This window comes from Panthera pardus, unplaced genomic scaffold, assembly GCF_024362965.1.
Source record: "Panthera pardus isolate Hobbes unplaced genomic scaffold, ASM2436296v1 HiC_scaffold_21, whole genome shotgun sequence".
NCBI lineage: Eukaryota > Metazoa > Chordata > Mammalia > Carnivora > Felidae > Panthera > Panthera pardus.
In genome coordinates, this window is record NW_026526777.1 from 68755693 (window position 1) to 68771936 (window position 16244).

The following is a 16244-nucleotide window of genomic DNA, read 5'->3' on the forward strand; positions in this document are numbered from 1 at the left end:
CGGAGGCTCAGGAAGTAGGCGGGAGCAAGTCTGGGCCAGGCGGCAGGGACCGTCATCGAGGCCACAGCACTTACCAGAGCCTAAGCCACCCCACTGCTGGGTTTGAGGCATCTATTCAAGATTCCCAGCCTCGGGGGAGAGCATCCAATGGCCGAGTGCCCTCCCTGGGCTGCAGCAGTGGGGACGGAGGAGGATTTGGTCCCAGTGAGGTGGACTGGGAACCAGATCTTCATTTATTTATGTAGATGGATGGAAGGGAGTCCTCACTCGCTACGGCTTGGATAAACCCACGCTGGGATTCTGGAATTCTGTCGGTGGCCAGCGCGTGCAAACATCTCACCCCCGCCCGCCCACAGGTGTCTGCCGGGAGAAGGTTCCCAGTCACGTCACGTGCACAGGAGAAAGGGAGGCTTTCAACTGTACAGGGAGGAGAGATGAACAGTAGACAGCTTGGGAGAAAACGGGGCAAAGTCTGTTCGGTGATTTAAGCTCAAGCCTATAATAAAGCATTTCTGGAAATGATCCAGCCTGCTTCTTACTGGTAACATTTTTGGAGGACCAGGGATCTGGGGAAGATCTTTTCTTCGTAGAGCAGATTCGATCATTCGAATGCGTGGTAAACCACAGAAACATCCAGATGGATTCATTACAATTTCGCCGCCTTTGCAGACAACAGCTTCAGCAAGTCCTCAGCCCAGGATCTTAGAGGATCTGATCGATATTCAGTCAAGGGGACGACAAACGGGACCAAGGGGATTTGACATCGGAATTCGGGTCCATAATCCCAGGTTCTCTTAACAGAGACTCGGCAGCTGTGGTGGCACAAGGCAGAGTAAAACGAGGTGATGTTGGTTTTACATTTAATAGAGGATTTAATAAAGCCACTCGACGACAGTAACACCTGATGACGAGACTTCCGCCTTCACCACTGCGGGAAAACTACGGTCTCCGTGGTTCCTGCAGACCCTCATCGCCAACGGACACAGAGGACTCTTCAGGCCTCTCTAGAGCATTTTAAAATGATGACCATGCACTTTTTCTAGAGAAAAGTCCATCAAATTCCCTCTCTCCTCCCTTAGCTTCCAGGACCCCCCTCCTGGGCGCTCGATTCCATCCTTGCACAGCCCCCTCCTTCATCTGTTTGTTACAGGTGGGTGTCCACTGGGGTCCTTCCTCTTCCTTGTCTTTTTCTGCAGGTTCTATACACTCTCTCAGCTTCAGCCATTACTTCACTGGCTCTGCTCACAGGAGCTGCCTGCCTTGGCTTTCTTGGTACCACACGTGCCTTGCGTTTATTTCTTCTTCTCCTTTGAGGCCCAGAATAATGGCTCCCTGCAAAGATATCCAGGTGCTAATCCCCAGGTGCTTCTGGCACCTCACTTAATTAAATCAAGACCTTGAGGTGGAGCGATTACTCTGGATTATCTAAGCGGTCCCAATATGATCACATGGGAGAACTTTTTCTGCCTGCAAACAGAGGGAGGTCAGACGAAGGAGACCGGCCAGAGAGACACAAACACCGCTGGCTTTGAAAATGAAGGAGGGGCCACAAGCCAAGGGGTGTCAGTGGTCTCTCGAAGCTGGAAAAGATGAGGAAAGGGAGGCTCCCCCAGAGCCTCCAGGAAGGAATGTGGCCCAGCTGACACCTTGATTTTAGCCAGTGAGCCCAGGGAGGCCTGGAACTGGCAGAGCTGCGATGTAATGAATGTGTGCTAAGTTTGCGGTAACTCTCTAATGGCGATGGTAGAAAACAAACACAATGCAACAGAGGGACATCCCTAAGAAAATAGTGTGCGATTTATTTCCATTCAACGTTTTCTTATGAAAACATTTAAAAACACGAAAAGGTGGAATTATAAAACGAATACCCATATACCCGCCACCTATGTGCTAATTTTTTGCTACATTTGCTTTCTCGCACTTCTGTCCATGTATCCATCCGTTCGTCCATCTTATGTTTTGATGCATTTCAAAGTAAGTGGCACATATAAGTACCGTTCATGATGGTTTATTTCTACACTTTGCTCTCTTGGCAGTCTAGTTCAAATGAACTTACCACTGTGAGGACCACTTGTCCCGGATGAGACACCACCCACACGGAAAAAGTCTGGTAGCTCCAGTCTTCGACCCCTTGACTTACAAATCTATAAACAAAACGTTTTATTTCCATTATTACATGTAATCATTGTGGCCCCTTAATGATCAAGCATGACAAGATTTTCCCTTAGGATCTCTGATTTTTTAACTCTAGGTATATGTACGGGATCAAATGCTAGAGATAACAGAGCCTTAATTCATGCATAATGAATATTCCTTAAACTTCTCTTTAATACCACCTGTACTTGTCCAGTGAGGGGCCACCAAGTTTTGGGGATGGTAAAGCTGGAAGGGGGAGATGACACATATTTAGGTTTGAATTTCATACTATCAGTGACAAAGTCAGCGTTTAAAATAATTTGTACAAGAGTGCCTGGGTGGCTCAGTCGGTTAAGCGTCGGACTTCGGCCCAGGTCACGATTCACAGTTCGTGAGTTTAGGCCCCGCGTCGGGCTCTGTGCTGACAGCTCAGAGCCTGGAGCCTGCTTTGGGTTCTGTGTCTCCCTCCCCCTCTCTCTGCCCCTCCCATGCTCATGCTCTGTCTGTCTCAAAAATGAATAAAATGTTTAAAAAATAATACTAATTTGTACAAGATGGAGTACTGGGCTGAAACCACCAAATGAACTTTAGCAGTAAAGCCTTGCATTTAACTTTAAAAATGAGTCATAATGAAGAAAATAGGATTTATGAAAAATATGTAGAAATTTTTCTTTAAGACTAAGTTCATGTGTGCCATCAGTATATGTCTTCATATTGTTACGGTGAGTTTTTTTCACTCACAAGTTTTAAGTTTCTATATAGTCAAATTGATGACTCTTCACATCTTCTCACTGAAATTCTCACACATTTTTTCACTGAAATTAGAAATTCTCAACACTAAATCTGTTTTCTTCTAATACTTCATTTATCAATCTTTAGTTAGACTTTGATTTTTATTTTTTTAATTAAAAAAATGTGTATTTATTTTGAGAGAGAGAGAGAGAGAACCAACCGTGAGATCATGACCTGAGCTGAAACCAAGAGTCAGACATTTAACCTTCTGAGCCTCCTAGGTGCCCCTAGAATTTATTTGATTTTTAAAATGAATATTGATTCTAATTTTTGCTGTAATTGCAAATGGTGTCTGTTTTTATTATTTTCTTCTTTATCATTGCCACTGAGGGCAAATAGGTTTACGGTGACTTTTTATATATTTCAAGACAACATCAGTGGCGAATGTATGTTTAATCAATTAAATTGGTCTTTTATTTCATTTAGTGTTTGTTTTCTTTTGGTTTGCTATTCCATGAACTGTCTTTATTGCTTTTATTCATAACTTTTTGTAGTATGGCTGTATCTCTCAAACAGGATACAGTTCCATTTATCTTTTGACAAGATCTTTTAATTAGGATCTTATTCCTATTTTGACCCTCTCCCCGCACCCACTGCACACTGTATTTTCTTTATTTTGTTTCCCCCAGGGTTTGGGAAATATTTATTCTGATTTTTTATAGTCTATAGTGTGAGTGGATCAAGATTTTTGACTTAATAATCCTGTCTTCATCCTGAACCATATTCTTTCAAATGACAGATGAGACGCGAATATTATATATAATACACATATTACATATTTTATACATACACATGCACAAACATGCACACCACACTGGACGACAACAAAGTGTGCTCTGGGACACTGACGACGAGGAAAGTCTCTCGCAGACAGACAGCAAACTGGGATTGAATTACAGAAAGAAGAGCAGAGAAACCAAAGAACACCACTGTCGGGTGCGACAAACACAACAGCACCCGGGGAGGATCTTCGGATGGTCACGAGAGCCGTGACCTCTGCCTGTGTCTCCACCACCTGCCCTGTGCTGACTTCCGGGCGGGGGTGGGGCGTTGGGAGCGTCCTAGGGTGAATGCTGGAGGGAGCAGCAGAGCAGTGCCCGAAATCACAGCACACACCCTGAACCACGGATGGGGAAGATAAAGAGGAAGGGAGGTTGGGGGTGGGGAGAGAAGGAGGGAGAGCAAACAAGGGAAGGGGACCCTGGCATTTTCCCCTAAGAGGAGGAGGATCTGAAGCGGGGCTGGAACTCCGGGACCAGCGAGGTGACCTGCAAGGTGACAGAGGGGGTGTGCAGGCTCCGGGAGAGACAGAAGGAATCTGCAGACGCTGAGAGATGAGCCACCACGGACTGGGCCCCGCGTCCGTCCTGCCAACTGCAGCCGTGGCGGGCGGCCCGCTGCGATTACGCACTGGTGTTTGCTCGCAGGGGGACAGGGACTCGCCGGTGTGAGCGTGAATAACCCAGTCTGCCCAGGGGCGCGGTGTGAACGGAGCCCACGCAGCCTCGAGCAGCTCCGTTCCCAAAGCGAGCACACATCCGAGGCTCCGGGACCCGATGCATGTCACGGGTGGGCGGTGGCTGACGATCGCTCAGCCAGAGGGGAGTGTCACTTCTGAATACGAACCTCACCTGGAGAGACAGAACACTGCCAAGTCCTACAACACTCGATAAAATAAAAGTAACTTCTCCAAAGGTGAGAGAAGACCTCAGTTTGGGCTGACCTGCAGAATGGTCACGTATCAGAACAAAATCGATGCTTCTCCCAAAACTCGGCAGAAGAGGGCAGACCCTGCATGTCCACCACCCCTGCGCTGTTGTCTCCTGCTCTTGACCCAGGTGTCATCAAGCCCCCCACTGAGAGGCCCGCCTGAGGCCACACTGCAGCATCCCAGAAGACATTCCAGCTCTGTCCTGCCCGCCTGGTGCTCCGAGGGTCTGGCGGTGTTTCTCCTTGACCCGATCCGCTCAGCTCTTCCTCACCAACGCATCGCTTTGGTGATATTTTGGGGGAGCTAGCATTCAACACGTTGGATTTGAACTTAGAAATTAATTCCATTCAGATTAGCATGCAAGTAGGAGAGCAAAATAAAAATATTTGCCACTCACAGATGCTTTCTGAAAAAATTACTTGGAAATATATAGCAGAATGAAACTAAAGTCTACAGCGTGAGACGTATGAATCCATCATGAACAAAAACCAAACCAAACAGACCAAAAAATTACTAACACTAGAGAATTACAGATGCATACACAGGGAGTTCAATTTGGAATAAAATCCCACATGATTCCGGAGGTGACGGGAGGGCATTCTGGAGTGACCATGCACACTGGGGACAAATCGGATTTTACCACAGGCTTTGACTGCATTAACATTTTAAGAGTATTCACCAGGAAAAAGTGTCTCTGACTTTGGCATGTCAACCCCAAAAGAGATGAGGAAACTCAATATAACAACGGTAAGTGAACTCCCCCCCACCCCCCCGAAACCAAGAGCCCAGTCACGAGAAGACATACAACAGGAAACCGCGGGAAGGAGCACACACGAGGGTACTCGGGGAGTTTACGGAAGGGACTCTGCAGACGTGCAGCAAGGTTAAGGGAGGCAACAGGGGTGGTGAAGCATTTATTTATTAAAAATAGTGCTGGGCATCCAGGTGGCTCAGGCAAGCATCCAACTCTTGACTCGGGCTCATGTCACGATCTCACGGTTTGTGAGTTCGAGTCCTGAATTGGCTCTGCACTGACATCGTGGATCCCGCTTAGGATCCTCTCTCTCCTCTCTCTGCTCCTCCCCAGCTCGCACACGCATGCGTGCGCTCTCAAAATAAATAAATAAACTTAAAAAAAAAAAAAAAGAAAGAGGGGCCTGGGTGGCTCAGTCGGTTGAGTGACCGACTTCGGCTCAGGTCATGATCTCACAGTCCGTGAGTTCGAGCCCCAAGTGGGGCTCTGTGCTGACAGCTCAGAGCCTGGAGCCTGCTTTGGATTCTGTCTCCCCCTCTCTCTGCCCCTCTCTCGCTCATGCTCCCTCTCTCTCTCTCTCTCTCTCTCTCAAAGAATAAACAAATATTTTTTAAAAATTTTTTAAAAGAAAGAAAGAAATGCTAGAAATACGAAAAGGATAAAAATCCACAGAAAAGGAAGAAATGTTTAACACAGTTTTCTAAAAAATAAAGTAAGTGGACCAAAGAATGAACAAGAAAACAAGGAAAATTCAACATACGGAAATCTGTTATTGTAATTCATGACAACCACAAATCAAAGTTGAAAGACTATTTGGGATTCTTGATAGTTTCATTAAAAAAACCCTCTGATCTTAATAAACATCCTTTAATTATTAAAAACTCCGCAAACAAGGAATAGAACAAAACTCTTTACTTTGATGAGGGGTATATTCCAGAAATCTAAGCATCGTTACAACTGGGGAAATACTAGAGATGTTCCCAGTAAAGTCAGGAACAAGAGAAGGATGCTCACTGTCACCTCTGCTTTTCAACACTGTACATCTGTCATCCTAAACAACATGAAAAGGAGTGACACTTTTAAAAGGACTGTAAAGAGACATTAGTAGCAGTATTATCATTATTAGCAAATGACAAGACTCTCTAACCAGAAAACTCCCAGAGCAACAAGTGGAAATCTGTTGGTCTCTCAAATGCCCAGATGCCTTTTGCGGGGCGGGGGGGGGGGGGGGGGGGTGGGCGTCCTTGCCCACAGGAGTTCCTGCCCTCACACATAAGATGACATCTGGCCCTTATCACATCACCCCAGGGAAAAACCAGAGCCAGGGAAAGCCACTGTGGTTATTTATGTAAGTAAATAATAATCTACTCTACTCTAGAAGCCTTGCATGGGCATTCAGGATCATATTAATAAATACAGATATTAAAACCTCAAGACCAATAAGTAGCCTTTTTTTTTTTTAAGTTTATTTTTATTTAATTTGAGAGAGAGAGAGCAAGCCAGGGAGGGGCAGAGAGAGAGGAGGAGCGAGAGAATCCCAAGCAGGCTCCACACTGTCAGCACAGAGCCCGATGTGGGGCTCGAACTCACAAACCATGAGATCATGATCCGGGCTGAAATCAAGAGTTGGATGCTTAATCAACCGAGCCACCCAGGCGCCCCCCAACCAGTAAGTAGCCTTTCTAGAATCGACCATAAATAATTAGAAATGTACAAGACTGCTCTAGTCAAATTAGTTTTACAAGTTCCCACTCTGAAGCTCTTCCTTCAAGAACAGCAGCCAACGACAGACTGAAATGTAAGGAGGAGAACATTATGAAGACTGAACCGAACAGTGTGAGGAAGCAGAAGCCGGGCGAGCTGGGTCTTTTGGAAGCAGGTGGCGATGCCCACCCCAGGTTCAGGTCCGGGCCAGTTTGAAGATACGTGCGAGTCTCAAAGCACACAAAAACCGCCTGAGTGCGGTCCGTGATGATGCTCTCAAACAGACATTCACATTGTAAAAATGATTATTTTCCATTCAGCCATACGCCATCGTGTTCTATCAAAGCCCATTTCAAAGACTTTACTCCATACATTTCTGCAGATACTTTCCACTTAGATTAATAAATAATTAACTGAGTTTAAAATATATATAATGTAATCTTAGGATTTAAAAATCGTACTCACTTTTTCAGCACATCAAACATGCTTTTCTCCACATTTACCAGCCACTGTTCCACGGCACTTCTTACTCGAATTTTCCTATATTTTTTTCAAAAATAATTTGCAAAGAATTCTTTTTATTCATGTCTCGTTCCTTTGATAAGGCTGTAGACTAAGTCTTCTACACTTATAACATTCACAGGCCAAAAGATCATAAATCTGTAATTTTGTTTATTCTAGATCTTAATTTGGAAATCTACACGGAAGACATACCACCTAACTTGAGGAAATCCTGACGTCGAAACCAGGGGTTTACAAAATTAAGAGTTTCCAGTAAGATGTGAACTGACAAAGTAGATAAATTACATTACAAAGCGTTTTTGTATTCCTCCCTGGTTCTTTTCAACAGCCGGCCTGGGGCAGGGCTGGGTTAGGGAGGCTGGTGATGGGAGCACATGGGCGTAGCCTTTTTAATCAGCTCACATCAGGAAGCACACGCCAAAGGCTGGCTGGCAAACTGGACCAGTGTGGCAGCAGGACCTGGCTAACTTGGGGACATTCACAACGGGGCCCGGGGTCGGGGAGGAGGCAGGGGAAGCAGCATGAACAACCCCAAGCAAATTGCCAATCTCCTTCCTAAGTTCCTAGAATAAAACCTCGTGGTGGCATTCAGGACGAAAGCAACAAATACAGAAATGGAAAGGTAAAATTCTGCATAAGTACATTAGTTTTGGAGAAATCATTGGCTCAGCAAACTTCCGTGAAATATCAGAAATGTCCAAGCAGATTATTCAATAAAGAAGTTTTACAGGCTGGGAATGCTGAGTGTGTAACCTACAAACCGTACTTGGGCAGCAGAAGGCACTCTCCTTCAGTGGATATGAGCATTATGACGGCAGGGGGCCCAATTTCTTGCTTCCACAGCAGTAACTGTTTTATATTTTCAAAACATTTCGCAAGATGAGGCTATGGACCAGAAACGAATGTCAGCACCGCTGAGAAATTCTGACCTGGTTGGGAAATAGCATCGCTGAGCGTGGAATGATGACATTACCTGTATAGACTCTGGATTTCTGCTATTCGCTATGATGTCGAGAAGTTCAGTGTTGCTGAGAAAGTAAAATCTGGGGAAAATCATTCTTTTAGTTTCAAGGTAGTCCTGTCCAGAACCAAAAGAAATGAGAGTTCATAATCTATGATTAATTATGCTATGACTCACTTCCCCATTTGGGCCTCTGTTTACACGCAAAACCCACAGTATTTAAATTGCAGTGTGCAGACTACCAGTAAAAGGGTGACCCGTGCTCGATCTATGCTTAAATTGCTAAAAACAATTCTTAATAAACAAAACTAAAACAAATGAAAATAAAAGCAAAAGTCCCGCAGGTGAACACATGTGCACAGATACCACTCATGAAGCGCTGTGGGCCCCCAGGCCCCACCTTTCTGCTGTTGCCTGACCCTGTGGTCCCATTGAGGACAAGGTCCCTCTGCCGGTGGCCCCCCTGCTAATGGACTGACAGGGATGCCACTCTCCTGTTTTCTTCATCCCTCCGCCACTCATGACCATTTGCTTCCAGGATTGCTGTGGAGCCCACGCTCCCCAGCCCCTCTCTCCTCCCACTTGCCACTGTACTTCCTGCCCGGCTGGGCACCTGGCCCGTGGCTCCTGTCACTTCCCTGTGTCCCACACCTACGCGTCCAAATGCTGATCAAAGATGTTCATTTGACTGCCCCGTAAGAATTAGATTTCCAACATGCACAGAATTCACTTGTTTCCACGCAAGCCTCCTCCCCCTACTTCCTATCCCTGCAGTGTAGTCACTTTCCCCTCCCGTGGCCATGACCCTGGGCCTCTGTCCTCTCTCCTCCACACACCCACCTGAAGCTCCCGGTCCACCTTCTTTCATCCTGACCATCGTCCTCCCTCAGTCCCCCCAGGACTTCTAGCCTTTTAACTGGTTTCTGTATACGTATTCCCACTGCCCCCGATCTAGACATACTCTGTGCTCCCGTCTACGGACACATTTCTCAATCAAGTCATTTTACTCCCCCAGTCAAAATCCAATGACATTCAAGGACCTTCATCATCTGGTCCTGCTTCCCGGAGAATCTCCCCTTTCCCCTCTTGCCCCTTTGCGACCAAGGCATCCTCTGTACCAACCCATTTACAACTCCCGAACGTGCCACACTTGCTCGTGTCCTTCCCCCTGGCCTAGGGTGCTCCTCCCAGCCACCCCCTCCCGGACTCTTTCACCTGGCTAACTCACACACTTCTTCCCAAACCCAGGTGAGTTCTCACTTCCCCCGGGGCAAGGGGTGAATCTGTCTCCTTTCATGTGACCATACCATCCAACCCATCACAGCATACATCACATGCTAGCATCTCTCTACTCTGGTTCCTGTAATAGATCTCGAGTTCTGTAATAGGAGGGGAGGATGTGGGGAGTCCCAGTATGCAGCTGCAGTGCCTGGTATGAAGCAGGTGCTCAATACATGAATAAATGGAAAATCCCTGGGTGGTAATGATGCTTAGTAATAGTCCAAAGATGCGCTAGAAATAATGAGAAGACTTATTTCAGTCCCTACTCAGTAAACTTGCTATTATTAACCAGATCCCTCCGGGAGGGGCCTCAGATCCTGGATTCATATAGCAGAAGGTCTTCCTGGGCACAGAACTTTCAATAGGCTGAAACTGCCATATGTAGGTATTCTGGAGAGGTCATTCCAACCACTGTGAATTGTGTTCAACAAGGAAAAAGAGATAAAAAACTGGAAAGAGATCTTGGTTTATGAAGTGAATATATTCACCCCGAATCTCAAATATTAAAACCTGATCTTTAAAAAATATGTATGTCTAGATGACAATTTAATGTTCTGGCAAAGGTGTTTTTTGTTTTGTTATTTGAGATAGAGAGAGAGAGAGATGTAGAGAGAACACATGCCAGGGAGGGGGCAGAGGGAGAGAGAAAGAATCTTCAGCATATTCCGCACTGAGCATAGAACCTGACGTGGGGCTCGATCTCACAAATTGTGAGATCATGACCTGAGCCAAAACCAAGATTCAGATGCTTAATCGACTAAGCCACTTAACCTAGGTGCCCTGGAAATTTAAATGTATGTAATCAATAACTTACTTTATAAAATTATCAAACTAGGACTTCTAGGGATGATGGCAGAGTAGGAGGACCCGGGCTTGCCCCACTACCCAGGTACACCTAGATAACACCCACGTCAGCATATATAACTCAGAAAATGACACAAAGACTGGCAGAACAATCCCCCCCCCCACAACTAAATGTAGAGAAGAGGTCACAGTGGGGAAGAGAGGAAGGGCAGAGAGGTGTTGAGGACCCAAATGGACCTAGGAGTCTGTCTGCAGGAGAGAATGGGTACAGAGAAGGGAGAGAAACAGAGCCTCTCATGTGGAGCCAGCATGAGAAAAACAAATCCCCATAACATCTGGCTTGGAAAATGAGACGGGTCAAATTTTACAAGTTCTTACAACCAACAGGACTAAAAAATCTAGAATTTTAAAAATCAGTAGCTGTGCTGAGCGATCAGTAGCTGAGATCGGTGCGGGAGTTCTCCAGGAACAAAGTTGCTGGCAGGTACCATTTCCTGCCCTTCCCCACAGCCTGGATATCCTGACACCTCCTGGAACTAACTTGCTAACAGCAACTCCCCTTATTCGGGTGTGTACAGACCCCCTCCATCCAGACCTCAGCTCTAGGTCCCCTCCCACAGTACACCTGCACAGACCATGGTAGCACAGTGCTCCCATCCATGTGCATGCTGCGGATCCACCCTGTCTAATACGCTCGTGACCAGACCCCATCGAAGCAGCACCACAAACCTGGCAGTGTGCCCTGGCAGCCCAGACAGGGGCCACACCACTCCACAGTGAGTCCTGCCCTTGGGAAAGGGGAGGATAACATACACACCAGTCTGACCGTAGCCCTAGCGGTGGGCTGGGGGCAGACATCGGGTCTGACTGCGGCCTCGCCCACCAATGCAAGTTTCTCCGGACCACACAGGGGAAGTGCCCTGCAGTTTGGAGCTACTGCATCTCTAGTAAACTCCTGGTCTGATCCGCCGTGCCCCAGACCGGCCGACTAACCGCACAGGGACCGGACCCTGCCCACAACAGGCAGAGCCACTGCAGACGACCGGATGGAAGGTGAACACAGTTCGGCCACAGTAGGACACCCCTGTAGCAACGCACAGAGGGGACACCCTTGAAGCACCATTTTCCGGTGAACAGGGGACACTGCACCATGGGCACTACAGGACCTCGTCTTCCTAAGGCCACTGCTTTAAGTGCCGGAGACACAACTGACTTTGCTAACAGAGACACAGACACAGCAGTAGACAAAATGAGGAGACGGAGGAATAGGTTCCAAATGAAAGAACAGAACAAAATCACATCAAGAGAGCTACATGAAAGAAAGATAAGTAATGTGCCTGACAGAATTTAAAGTAACTATCATAAATGACTGGACTTGAGAAGACAGTGGGGCATCTCAGTGAGACACTCAACAAAGATGGAAATCAGAGACGAAAAAGACAACTGAAGTTAAAAATACACGAGAGGGAATACATAGTAGACTAGAGGAAGCAGAAGAATGGATCAGCTACCTAGAGAACAGAGTAATGGAGAGCAATCAAGCTGAACAGAAAAGAGAAAAAAGAATAATAAAAACTGAGAACAGGTTAAGGGAACTCAGAAACACCAGGAAGCACGGTAACATTCACATTATAGGGATCCCAGAAAGGGAAGGGAGAGAAGGGGGGCAGAAAATTTATTTGAAGAAATAATAGCTGAAAATTTCCGAAATTTGGGGAAGGAAACAGAAATTCAGATCCAGGAGGCACAGAAAACCCTTAACAAACCAACCCAAAGAGGTCAACACCAAGACACATAGTAATTAAAAAGGCAAAAAGTAGTGATCAAGAGAGAATTTTAAAAGCAGCAAGAGAGAGCACATGGGTGGCTCAGTCAATTAAGTGTCCAACTTCAGCTCAGGTCATGATCTTGCCATTTGTGAGTTCAAGCCCTACAATGGGCTTTGGGCTGTCAGCACAGAACTCGCTTCAGATCCTCTATCTCCTTCTCTCTCTGCCCCTCGCCTATATTCTCTCTCTCACTCTCTCAGAAATAAGTAAACATTTATAAAAGCAGCAAGAGAAAAGAAAACAGTAACATACAAGGGAAACCCCAAAAGGCTATTAGCTGATTTTTCAGCAGAAACTTTGCAGGCCAGAAGGGAGGGGCATGATATAATCAAAGTGCTTAAAGGAAAACACCTGTAGCCAAGAATACTCTATCCAGCAAGGTTATCATTCAGAACAGAAGGAGAGATGAAGAGCTTCCTACACACAAAAAAAGTTAAAGGAGTTCATGACCACTAAACCAGCCCTACAAGAAATGATAAAGGGGACTCTGAGTGGAAAGGAAAGACCATAAACAGGAGTAAGAAAAGCAGGAATCACAAAAGCAGTGAAAATAAGTATATATGTAAAAATCTGTCAAGGGATTCACAAAATAAAAGTAAAGTATGTAAAGTATGACACCATATACATAAAATGTGGAGAGGAGTAAAAATTTAGTACTTTTACAATGGGCTCAGACTTAAGCGACCATCAACTTAGTATAGATTTCTATATGCATAAGATGTTATATACACACCCAATGGGAACCACAAATCCCAAACCAGTAATAGATACGCAAAAAATAGAGAAGAATCTAAGTATATCACTAAACAAAGTCAGCAAACCATGAGAGAAAATAGCAAGAGAAGAAAGGAACAGAGAAGAACCACAAAAACAACCACAAAATGAGTAACAGAATGGCAATAAGTACATACCTGTCAATAATTACTCTGAATGGAAACAGACTAAACGCCCCAATTAAAAGACACAGGGTGACAGAATGGATAAAAAAGCAAGACCCATCTTGCCTGCAAAAGACTCATTTCAGACCTAAAGACACCTACAGATTGAAAGTGAAGGGATAGAAAAGCATATATCAAGAAAGTAAGTGAAAAGAAAGTCAGGGTAGCAATACTTATATTGGACAAAGTAGACATTAGATTGAAAACTGTAACAAGAGACAAAGAAAGACACTATGTAATCATAAGGGGAATATTTCAACAAGAAGATAGAATGATTGTAAATATTTATGTGCCCAATATGAGAGCACTCAAATACATAAATCAGCTAATAACAAACATTAAGGAAATAATCAACAGTAATACAATGGTAGTAGGGGACTTTACCAATCCACTTACATCAATGGATAGATCATCCAAATAGAAAATCAATAAGGAAACAGTGGCTTTGAATGACACATTAGACCACATGAATCTAACATATATTAAGAACATTCCCTCCCTGAACAGCAGAATACACATTCTTGTCAACTGCACAGGGAACATTCTCCAGAACAGATCACATGTTAGACCACAAAACAAGTCTCAACAAATTAACAAAATCAAGGTCATGCCATGCTTTTCTGACTGCAATGCTACAAAACTAGAAATCAACCACAAGAAAAGATTTGAAAAGAGCACAAATACGTGGAGGTTAAACACATGCTACTAAACAATGAGTGGGTCAATCAAGAAATCAAAGAGGCAATTAAAAAATACATTGAGATAAATGAAAGGAAAACACAATGGTCCAAAACCTTTGGGATGCAGCAAAAGTGGTTCTAAGAGGGAAGTTTATAGCAATACAGGCCTACCTCAATGAAGAAAAAAAATCTCAAATACCTAACCTTACACCTAACGGAGCTACAAAAAGAAGAACAGAACTCAAAATCAGTAGAAGGAAGGAAATAATAAGGATTGAGCAGAAATAAACAAAACAGAAACTAAAAAACCACAATAGAATAGATCAATGAAAAGAAGACCTGGTTCTTTGAAAAGATCAACAAAATTGATAGATCTTTAGCCAGATTCATCCCCCCCCCCAAAAAAAAGAAGACTCAAATAAAATCAGAAATGAAAAAGAAATAACAAATGACAAGACAGAAATACAGAGGATTATAAGATTATAAGGGAATATTATGAAAAATTATATACCAACAAACTGGACAACCTAGAAGAAATGGATACATTCCTAGAAACATAAAACCTCCCAAAACTGAATCAGAAAGAAACATAAACTTTGAACAGACTGATTATCAGCAATGAAATTGAATCAGTAATTAAAAGCCTCCCAAAAAACCAAAAGTCCAGGACCAGAAGCTTCACAGGTAAATTCTACCAAACGTTTTTTAAAAAGTTAATACGTATTCTTCTCAAACTATTCCAAAAAATAGACAAGGAAAGAAAGCTTCCAAATTCATTCTATGAGGCCAGCATTACCCTGACACCAAAACCACAGAAAGACACTAGAAAAAAAAAAAAGAGAAATACTGGCCAAACCTCTGATGAACATAGATGTACAAATCCTCAACAAAATACTAGCAAACCGAACCCAACAATACATTAAAATTCATTCATCATGATCAAGTGGAATTTATTCCCAGGATGTTCTCATTACACAGAATGAGAACAAACATTCCTAAAATTTGTATGGAACCACCAAAGACCCTGAGTAGACAAAGTGATCTTGAAAAAGAACAAAGCTGGAGGCATCACAATCCCAGATTTCATGGTACTGACGTAAAAATAGACACATCGATCCATGAAATACAACAGAAAACCCAGAAATAAACCCATAATTATATGGTCAATTAATCTTTGATAAAGCAAGAAAGGATATCCAGTGGGGAAAAAAATGGTCTCTTGAACAAATGGTGCTGGGAAAACTGGATAGCTACATGCAAAAGAATGAAACTGGACCACTTTCTCACACCATACACAAAAATAAATTCAAAATGGATTAAAGACCTAAATGTGAGACATGAAAACATTAAAATCCTAGAGAAGAACACAGACCTCTTTGCCACTGGCCATAGTAACTTCCTTCTGTATATGTCTTTTGAGGCAAGGGAAACAAAAGCAAAAATAAACAAGTGAGACCACATCAAAATACAAAGCTTCTGCACAGTAAAGGAAACAATCAACAAAACTAAAAGGCAACCTACAGAATTGGAGAAGGTATTTCCAAATGACATATTTGATAAAGGGCTAGTATCTGGAATATATAAAGAATTTATATATCCTGATACCAAAAAACCCCCCAAATAATCCAAATAAAAAATGGGCAGAAGACATGAACAGACATTTCTCCAAAGAAGATATACAGATGGCTACCAGACACATGAAAAGGTGCTCAACACCACTCACCATCAGGGAAATGCAAATCGAAACCACCATGAGATATCACCTCATGCCTGTCAGAGTGGCTAAAATCCAAAACACAAGGAACAACAAATGTGGCAAGGATGTGGAGAAAAAGGGATCCTCGGGCACTGTTGGTGGGCATGTAAACAGGCACAGCCATCATGGAAAACAATATGGCGGTTCCTCAAAAAATTAAAAATAGAACTATCATGTGATCCTGTAATTCCGCTACTGGGTATTTAGCCAAAGAATATGAAAACACCAATTCAAAAGGATACACACACCCCAATGTTTATAACAGCACTATCGCCAATAGCCAAATTACGGAAGCAACCCAAGTGTCCACTGAATGATGAATGGATAAAGAAGATGTGGTGTATATACACAATGGAATATTAGCCATAAAAAGGAA

The 16244-nt window shown here is 43.9% G+C and overlaps 1 protein-coding gene across 1 annotated transcript in view; it reads right to left on the reverse strand.

The window, feature by feature from the left end:
* Positions 1–16244, reverse strand: part of DNAH14 (dynein axonemal heavy chain 14) — a 319741-nt gene that overhangs the window by 192709 nt on the left and 110788 nt on the right. Inside the window, 4 exon segments of the mRNA XM_053909500.1 lie at positions 2057–2144; positions 7563–7637; positions 8386–8504; positions 8593–8697. Coding sequence (XP_053765475.1) covers positions 2057–2144; positions 7563–7637; positions 8386–8504; positions 8593–8697 — 387 coding nt within the window.